Below are 10,301 nucleotides of genomic sequence, written 5' to 3'. Positions count from 1 at the left end.
ACATTCCACGAGGTGCTAAACCTCGTAAGATATGCCGAATTGTCGATAAAATATGCAAAATTAATGATATTTTCATTGTCGATATAAGTGCTACAACAATCGGCCGATACTTGATTACAATAATTAATAAAAATTAATTTATTGCTGTTTTAACAGTCTTAATAAAATGTACGATTTTGTTGTTGAAGTAAACAAAGGAATTGAAATAGGTACTTCTTTTTTTTTCAATTTCCATTTACTTTTAACCAACCTCCAAGATGTTAGGTCCGGTATTATTGTTTTTAACCGACTTCAAAAAAAGGAGGAGGTTCTCAATTCGTCGGAATCTTTTTTTTTTTTTTAATGTATGTTTCCCGATTACTCGAAGACGCCTGGACCGATTTTGAAAATTCTTTTTTTGTTTGAAAGGGTATACTTCAAAGTTGGTCCCATTTAAATTTGATGAAGATCTGCTGAACATCTTTGAAGATAGATACTGGAACTCCTCAACGAATAAGAGTAAATTGCTCGCGATCAGTGTAATAGCTTAGTAAACAGTAGATTTTTAACCAGTCATAGCATAATTCCATGGGGCCACTAAAAATTGTGAAACAAAAATTTTTTACAAAAAAAATAAAAACCGACTTCGATACACAAACACTAAAAATTGAAAAATAATTTAATTTATTACCGAATATATTATGTATACAAGAGTTAATATAGTTCCATAATAATATTTTTTGGGGTCGGTGCCAATGAGGTGCCATTGTGGAGTCTCATAAAAATATGAAGTCTAGACGATTCGCGCAGCTAAAGCTAATTGGCACCGGCACCAAAAAGTATTATTATGGAACTATATTAACTCTTGTATACATAATATATTCGGTAATAAATTAAATTATTTTTCAATTTTTAGTGTTTGTGTATCGAAGTCGGTTTTTATTTTTTTTGTAAAAAAATTTTTTCTTACCATAAAATTGTTATTGTGACCGAAGTAGAGATCTCAAGAGATCTCTAAAATTGTCAAATGCAGTCACTATGCAATTATTATTGTGCATTGTGGAGTCCACATATCTTGAAGATTGTATTTCCTGAGTGAAACGTATGTAGAGGGTGTTTCAGAAAATTTGTGGTTATGGTGTGCCTCTAACTTTTCAGAGTTATGTGCATTTTAAATAAATATCACTTGCTAATAACAGTGAAAAAAAAAAACATCGTGAGGAAACCAGCATGCTTGAGGATTCTCCATAATGTTCTCAAAGGTGTGAGAAGTCTGCCAATCCGCACTTGGCTAGCGTGGTAGACTATGGCTAAAACCCACTATGGCTAAAACACTGTGAGGGGAGACTCGTGCACTGTAGTGAGCCGGCGAAGGGTTGATCACGATGAGAGTAATTATGCAAATCAAGCATAGAGGACATGCTCAAATTAAGAACCTTGTACATGACTCCCAAACATCAGATCGTACCGTACCACCATATCATTATTACACCACGCACCACTCATTATCCCCGTTGAGGCCCACTTAACGTAATTAACGAGTGCACGTTCCCAAATTGTGGGCCAAAATAATAAATTTCCCCCGAACCATTATGACACTTAATTGAAAATTCGGTTATCGAGATCTCTTGTAAGTATTTTCGTAGAAAAACTGTGTTTATATTTAGGGCTGTCACTTGCTTATGTCACGCATTCGTGCCTACAACGTAGAAGTTCTGGCAATAAAAAAGTGCAAAAAATCATAATCCAAAATGTATTGACTTACTAGATGATGCCCGCGACTTCGTCCGCGTGGATTTAGGTTTTGAAAGTCCCATGGGAACTCTTTGGTTTTCCGGGATAAAAGTAGCCTATATCCTTCCCCGGGATGCAAGCTATCTCTGTACCAAAATTCGTCAAAATCGGTTGAACGGATGGGCCGTGAAAGGCTAGCAGACAGACAGACAGACACACTTTTGCATTTATAATATTAATATGGAAGTATGGATTTCCTTCTTCCTGCAATAGAAGCAATGGCACCTGGAATGATCAGGAAATCTGTCATTTTTTTGGGTTTTTCGTTGCTTTAGGATTCTAACTCAAAAAAATATTTTTTACGTTTTATTCGTCTAGTAAAGAAGTCTTTTACAGTCATATGAATAGTATGTTTCGACAGAAATTATGGTGACTGCTCTTTTTGACCCACTTCTTCTTGATTATCAATAAATAATATACAGTTCGAAGCCCGACTAGTTTCGAACCCATCCGAAATTATTTTAGAAAACACTCACGATAGTTTAATTCCATACTATTCCATACTAATATTATAAATGCGAAAGTATGTCTGGCTGTCTACTCGCCTTTCACGGCCCATCCGTTCAGCCAATTTTGACTTAATTTGGTACAGCGATAGCTTGCATCCCGGGGAAGGACATAGGCTACTTTTTATCCCTAAAAATCAAAGAGTTCTCACGAGATTTTTAAAAACCTAAATCCACGCGGACTAAGTCGCGGGTATCATCTAGTGTTAAAATATGAAAAACTTCTTACAATGTCTTTTTTTTAATTATTATTTTCTACATGAAGTAAAACCAACCAACCACCGTATTTTTTCTTCCACCTAACCCTGGTCAATGGTATAAGTCCCGCAAATTGCTATTGCGCTGGAACCATGTCTCATTAAAATCGAAATAACCTCATTTTGACGTCAACCAAAATAAAAATATACTTACCATCAGCTCGAAAGTTCAGTCTAGTGCTGTCACTAGAATGCAATGACTAGTCACTAAAATGGGACTTAGGTACTTGAATATTTTATAACATTTTTTTTCAACAACCATATCTCATCATCATCATCATCATGATCAACCCATCACCGGCTCACTACAGAGCGCGGGTCTCCTCTCAGAGTGAAAAGGGTTTTGGCCATAGTCTACCACGCTGGCCATGTGCGGATTGGGAGACTTCACACACCTTTGAGAACATTATGGAGAACTCTCAGGCATGCAGGTTTCCTCACGATGTTTTCCTTCACCGTTAAAGCAAGTGATATTTAATTATTTAAAACGCACATAGCTCCGAAAAGTTAGAGGTGCCCGGGATCGAACCCCCGACCTCCGATTGGAAGGCGGACGTCCTAACCACTAGGCTATCACAGCTTATATATTTTTATCTAATCTTCAAATTTTTACCATCCAAAACTGAGTTTTACAAGGCTATGAATACAAGAATGTTAGGTAGCAACCCTATTTCTACATTCCATCATCTAAGTTATGGGTAGTCAATACCTGCTTTTAAACATCCAGAATAAATAAGAAAATTGATTTTGAAAGAGCCTTTCAAGAACCAAAGTTGGCTTTATGAGTTCAAGGAAATATTTACTGTCTGTTTACCATTGATTTACTAAGCCCAAGATACATGGGGATTGAGTGTCCCACTGTCCCCAAAAAAAATATTCGAAAATAATGTAATACTAAACGGTTATTAAAGCACTAAAAATCAAGACTAGTATTTACTAGTCTTGGTTTTTATTCGAAATAATAACATTATTATGGGCCGATTTTTCAATCGTCAAATAACTGTCTGTAATTTGAGGAATGAGGGTTTGTTATAAGGGTTAATACGTCAAATTTATTCCTCAGATCAGAGTTATTTGACGATTGAGAAATTTTAAGTAAGTTAAATAAATTACACTTTACATTAGAATTTTATCACTGGGAAATGCGTTTACGCATCCCCTTGCCACTGGAAGCCAGCCAGCTAGCCAACTGGAGGGAAGGTATGTGGGACTCGCCGGCCAAGAGGCGACCGGAGGCCACTAAAACCCAGCGGTGCTCCTCCAGCAACATCTGCCAAGGCGGACCCTCCACCGGGGACCCACTCACGAGGTCCCCCACCACCCAGAGGGACACGCGGAGAAACCTCCCCCCTGCCAGGTCATTAGCCATATCCCCGAAGATAAATTATTAGCCATGTTACCGGGGTGCACTGCTCTGCTACTCTTCCCCTCGGTCGTCGGTCGTTGCTCCATTCTGGTGTGATTGAAAGACAGACCAACAACCAAATACTTTCGCATCTATAAAATGGGTAATGAAGACAGATTTTGAGAGACACGTTTCAAAATAATTATATATCTTCAGCCTGTTATATCAATGGTGTATGTAGACTGAATAATTTGAGATATAATACGGTTTTGGAAATAAAAAAATATAATAATGGAGGTCCATCGTGTTGACGCAGACGCGACGCGACGGTGTAATTATTCAGTAATTCATCGGAATACGAAATTCGTACGCCATATCGTGGCTGCTCTAGATTAAAAATCACAAAATTGATGCGACAGAAACTTTAAGCTTGGCACACACTAGCGGGTTCAGCGATTAATTATTTTGGGTAGATTCTTAACCCAATTCTGCGAAAGCAGATGGTTTTTGTTTTAAACATGGCCTACAGATTTCTGACTTCAGACTCCGAGGTTTTAAGTTATGCTGTGCCATGTTATTAGATAGTAAAAGATTATATTTATTTATGTTTATTGCAGGATAGCCATTGTGATAGCCTAGTGGTAAGGACGTCTGCCTTCTAATCGTAGGTCGAGGGTTCGATCTCAGGCACGCACCTCTTACTTTTCGGAGTTATGCGCGTTTTAAATAATTAATTATCACTTGATTTGACGGTGAAGGAAAACATCGTGAGGAAAACTGCATGCCTGACAGTCCTCCATAATGTTCTCTTAAAAGTGTGTAATGTCTGTTTGCTACTTTAACCCAGCCCATCCGTTTACTTGATTTTCTTGTTTGCTATAGAAATAGCTTGCATCCCGGAGACGGACTTAAGCTACCTTGTATCTCGGAAAATTAAAGGTTTCCTGCGGAACTTTTCAAAAATCTAAATTCACATAAAAGTCCAGGCATCTAAATATATAAAAGGAAAAGGTGACTGAATGACTGACTGACTGACTGGCCGACTGACTAACTGATCTATCAACGCACAGCTCAAACTACTGGACGGACTGAGCTGAAATTTGGCATGCAGATAGCTATTATGACGTAGGCATCCGCTAAGTAAGGATTTTTGAAAATTCAACCCCTAAGGGGGTGAAATAGAAGTTTGAAATTTGTATAGTCCACGTGGACGAAGTCGCGAGCATAAGCTAGTTATGTAAAAAAACACAAGTGATTTAAGAAAGTGGTGTGCGTCCACCTTAACAGTATTCAAAAATAATACTGCATTGCAGCAAGTAGGTAATTACTTTACAATTACATTCGATTTTATTTAAACTACCGCGGTGGTCGACTCACAATTTATGAGTTTGTTCACATTCAAAGATAATTCAAAAACTCCACAATGATGCCAAATTATGTTACCTACACATTTGGGAGTATCGGAGTACGAGGAGGAAGAAGGAGGATGGCCGATAATAAAAATCATATTGTATTTTATTAACATTTTAATAATAAACCAAACTCCCTGAATAATCAATGTAATGTAATCAATCAATCAATCAATGGCCTTTTCTTAATTATTCTCTTAATTTATAAAGACAAAAGCAATCAGAGAGAAATCACAATTTAAAATATGGTCAAGTGCGAGTCGATCTCGCACACAAAGGGCTACCATCATACAAGGTTAGGTACGTTTTAATTTTTTTTATTTGCATGGTGGCCATTTTGAATTCTTTGTTGCGTACTACTGAGCTTATTCCCGCGTCTTCGTCCGCGTGGACCACGCAAATTTCAAACCCCTATTTTACTCCCTTAGGGATTGAATTTTCAAAAATCCTTTATTATCGAATGTCTACATCATAATAGCTATCTGCATGCCAAATTTCTGCCCGATCCATCCAGTTGTTTAAGCTGTGCGTTGATAGATCAGTCAGTCAGTCAGTCAGTCAGTCACATTTTCCTTTTATATTATACTAGATTTGTTGTTATACACACTGAACGAAATATACGATCGAGAAATACACACTGTGCGAAAATTTTAACTCTCTGCCATAGACCTATAAATACTACCTATTATGGTTCATGAGGTTCAAGCTCACTGACAGACAGACAGATGGATAGATAAACAGACGGATGGACAGCGGACGCGCAGTAATAGGATCCCGTTGCCAGGGTACGGAACCCTAAAAATGATTAGCTGTCCATCAAACAACTGTAAGATCATCGATTTTTAATAACTCGATTAAATTAATCAACTCGGACCGATATCTTTATTTTCGCATTACCCACGGGGCATTTTCGATTTAGAAAATCGATCGTGACCAATCGAGATCTCGAACTCTCGCCGGTTTTATGAATAATTCGACGGTTAAGAGCGCAGGCTGATCGTCATAAAACGGGATCCGATTCGATTACACTATCGAGAAATCCACCAATTCACGATTCGATTTTTCTCACGGACCAAATATGATACAGTTCTGATAAGTGGTATAGACATCGATTTAAATATACTTAGATTGCTTAGATGAAGTCATTGCAAGAATGAATTGATTTAAGTAAATAGACGTCTACGAGGTTTTACAAGGCTTACCTTTATCAAGCTATTTGTGTACTGTGCTCCTTAATTTTGCGCCAATGACACTGACCTCTACTAATAAAAGTACGCTAGACCTGCAACTGCAGACCTGCCTCCCAATTGTGTAAGAAAAACGTATCCATCGTTATCGTAATAGTCAACAAATCCTGCCCTTTGATTGGCTGTGAAGAAATGTAAACAGTGAATCAACCAACAAAAGACAGAATTTTTCGACGATTACGATAACGATGAATACAATTTTTCTTACATAATCGGGGGGCTGTTTTTGAAGCAGCTTGATTTTCGCCATTTTGGGTGCTGCAAGCAGCTGTCATCATGTGAGCGTACTCACTACTCAGGAGCTTGATTAGGTACGGTGAAATGAGGCTGGTGTGACAATCGCAATCACCTCTGATTGGCCGACACTAGCTCACTATTGGCTACAATGCATTGTTGAAACAAGGTTACCATAAATTCAGCCAACCACAACAATTGTAATAATGATTGAGCAGGTTTTTCGAAATCGACCTACTGAACTAAATGTTAGTGATGACGTGCCAACAATTTTATTATAAGTCCCGCAAATTGCTATTGCGCTGTAACCATGTCACATTAACATCGAAAATATGACATCAGCTTGAAACTTCAGTCTAGTGCTGACGTCACTAAAATGGTTGCCACGCTCAATAGCAATTTGCGGAACTTATACATAATATTGTGTCAACATGTCAACACGATTAAAAGACACGAAGGTACGCTCGGTGGGGCGCTTTGAATCAGCACAAAAAATAACTGCCATTTTATGTGTGCCTCTTCCAGCGTACTTGTGTACCTATGTCAGTGGCCAATGACCATAATACAAAATTACATGCGAACAAGTATGTCTTCTGAAAACGAGATCTCTCTTATTTATTGGTCATAACATTATTATAATAAGCTACTGGACTATAAAATAACGGATAACTACTACGAGTACCTATATATTATTTATTAACAATACAGCTACAGTACGCGACCGGTCGAGATGGCAATCGGGGTGGGAACGCCCCGCACACCCGCTCAGCCCCCGCGCTAACCCGGTGCGGGCGAGCGTTGGTGACGTGCGGGTGTGCGGGGCGTCCCCCGGCTTCATACTCCGATTGCCATCTCGATCTGTCGCGGACTATACCTATAGGTACCTACTATGTTCTTTATCAAAGCCAGAGAGGCTATCATAATCTTAATATATAAAAGGAAAAGGTGACTGACTGACTGACTGACTGATCTATCAACGCACAGCTCAAATTACAGGACGGATCGGGCTGAAATTTGGCATGCAGATAGCTATTATGACGTAGGTATCCGCTAAGAAAGGATTTTTGAAAATTCAACCCCTAAGAGGGTAAAATAGGGGTTTGAAATTTGTGTAGTCCACGCGGACGAAGTCGCGAGCATAAGCTAGCATAGAGGTGGTAATATCCCGCAAAATGGAACGTGGGTGGTGACGCGTTCCCGGGAAACCTATAAGTACGTGACAGGTCGAGATGGCAATCGGGGAGAGAATAGCCCGCATACCCACATAGCCCCCGCGCTAACCCGGTGCGGACGAGCGCGGGTGACGTGCGGGTGTGGGAACGTTCTCTCCCCGATTGCCATCTCAACCTATCGCGTATCATGTCCCAGCTGTGGACGCAAACAGGCTGATTGACTGATGTACATATTTATTTGTATAACTAGCTGATGACTTCAGACACGCAGGTTCAGACAGGCATGCAGGTTTCCTCCGATGTTTTCAGTGATATTTAATTTCTTATAACGCACATGACTTCAAAAAGTTGGAGGCACGTGCCCGGGATCGAACCCCCGACCTCTCGTATAGGAGGCGGACGTCTTGACCACTAAACTATCACGGCTTATACTACTTTAGTAGCTACTAGAGGATGCCCGCGACTTCGTACGCGTGGATTTAGGTTTTCATAAATCCCGTGGGAACTCTTTGATTTTCCGGGATATAAAGTAGCCTATGCGCCTCTCCAGGTCTTAAACTATACCCATGCAAAAAATCACGTCGATCCGTTGCTCCGTTGCGACGTGATTGAAGGACAAACCAACAAACACACTTTCACATTAGGGGTAGTGATTGTAGTCTAAGTATCTCTAAGGCCTGTACCTCAGTGGTTAAGTCATTAAAAAGATGTCACATAAAGTACCGGTTTAAAAAAATCTTATAACTTCATTTCGAAAAAAAATCACAGAAGCGAATACAATTAATTACATCGGAGCCTTAACATGAACACGTTTTAAAGAAGGCTTATGTTATTTAAGAGACTATTGAAAAGACTATAGGATCATATTTCGATTCGTAACGATCAAATTATGGACTTTCGACCTTAAGGGACAGGATATCTGCGATCAACCTGAGATATACATAAATACATGTAAACTTGGCCGCACACGCAAATATAAACCGCTGGATAATTACGTATCTCGCGACAGGCTTCTTCTTCTTCTTCGCTCTGGGCTGGTTTCCGCACTTAAACGTTTCCGTCTGTTGTGCGTGCATTGCCCCTCCCCGCTGAAGTCTTCACTCCAGCCATCCAAGCTCACTCCAGAAGCCGAGTAGACCGCCCAGGTTGCCGAGGGCTTCATGGAATGAGGTCGGGGAACCCAAATGGCGTTCGCGTTGTTCTGCTACGCCCGTGCACTCTAGGACCACGTGCGTCGGTGTTTCGTCGACCTCCATGCATGCCCTGCACAAAGGACTGTCGGTGACACCTATAACGAAAAGGTGTTTGTTTAGTGGGCTATGCCCTGTTATGAGTCCCACCACCTTTCTAAGTTTACCTCTGTCCAGGCGGAGTAGTTTGTTAGTTTGCCGTTTGTCTATGTTGGGGAAAGCCTCTTTGGCTTGCCTGCAGTCTGTTGTGTTCGCCCATAGTTGGGAATGCTCTTTTTGTGTTAGTTCATGCAACCAAGTTTTATACTCACTGAAGGGTATGGGAACAATAGGTTCTGGCCCGATCACCTTCAATGTCGTAGCCTTTCGTGCTAGTGCGTCGGCCGCCTCGTTTCCTCGTTCCCTCGCGACAGGCTTTCGACGGGCGTAAATCTCGCGATCATTACTGTCAAACGTCCGGCTAGAGACAGCAATAGCCACAAAGCAAAATAAGAAGAAGAAGAAGAGAGACAACTAATGAACTGTCGCATTACTGTCGCTACTGCAACGTTTTACGTAACCACCCCGCCGGTTAGATACGGTTATAAAACAGAGAAGCACAATACATCTTCATTGTAAGAATATGATTACCTAGTTCTTTACTTCGACTTAATTATTTTGCTAATTGATTAAGGCGTATTGCAGCAATAATAAATAGAAAATAAATTTAGCCAATTAAATCTAAATATATAAAAGGAAAAGGTGACTGACTGACTGACTGACTGACTGACTGACTGACTGACTGACTGACTGACTGATCTATCAACGCACAGCTCAAACTACTGGACGGATCGGGCTGAAATTTGTCATGCAGATAGCTATTATGGCGTAGGCATCCGCTAAGAAAGGATTTTTGAAAATTCAACTCCTAAGGGGGTGAAATAGGGGTTTGAAATTTGTGTAGTCCACGCGGACGAAGTCGCGAGCATAAGCTCCACGCGGGCATCCTCTAGTAGCTACTAAAGTAGTATAAGCCGTGATAGTCTAGTGGTTAAGACGTCCGCCTCCTATACGAGAGGTCGGGGGTTCGATCCCGGGCACGTGCCTCTAACTTTTTGAAGTCATGTGCGTTATAAGAAATTAAATATCACTTGCTTTTAACGGTGAATGATGGAAACCTGCGTCCCAT

At 40.2% G+C, this 10,301-nt stretch overlaps 1 protein-coding gene across 1 annotated transcript in view; it reads left to right on the top strand.

Moving 5' to 3' along the window:
• Positions 1 to 3,678: 3,678 nt before the first annotated feature.
• Positions 3,679 to 10,301, top strand: part of LOC117988553 (NEDD4-binding protein 2-like) — a 54,353-nt gene continuing 47,730 nt past the window's right edge. The window contains 1 exon segment of the mRNA XM_069503143.1: positions 3,679 to 3,893. Within this exon segment, the coding sequence (XP_069359244.1) occupies positions 3,679 to 3,893 (215 nt within the window).

Source organism: Maniola hyperantus, chromosome 14 (assembly GCF_902806685.2).
Source record: "Maniola hyperantus chromosome 14, iAphHyp1.2, whole genome shotgun sequence".
Classification (NCBI taxonomy): domain Eukaryota; kingdom Metazoa; phylum Arthropoda; class Insecta; order Lepidoptera; family Nymphalidae; genus Maniola; species Maniola hyperantus.
Note: the sequence above shows the minus strand (reverse complement) of the source record. Positions and strands in the feature narration are given on the sequence as shown.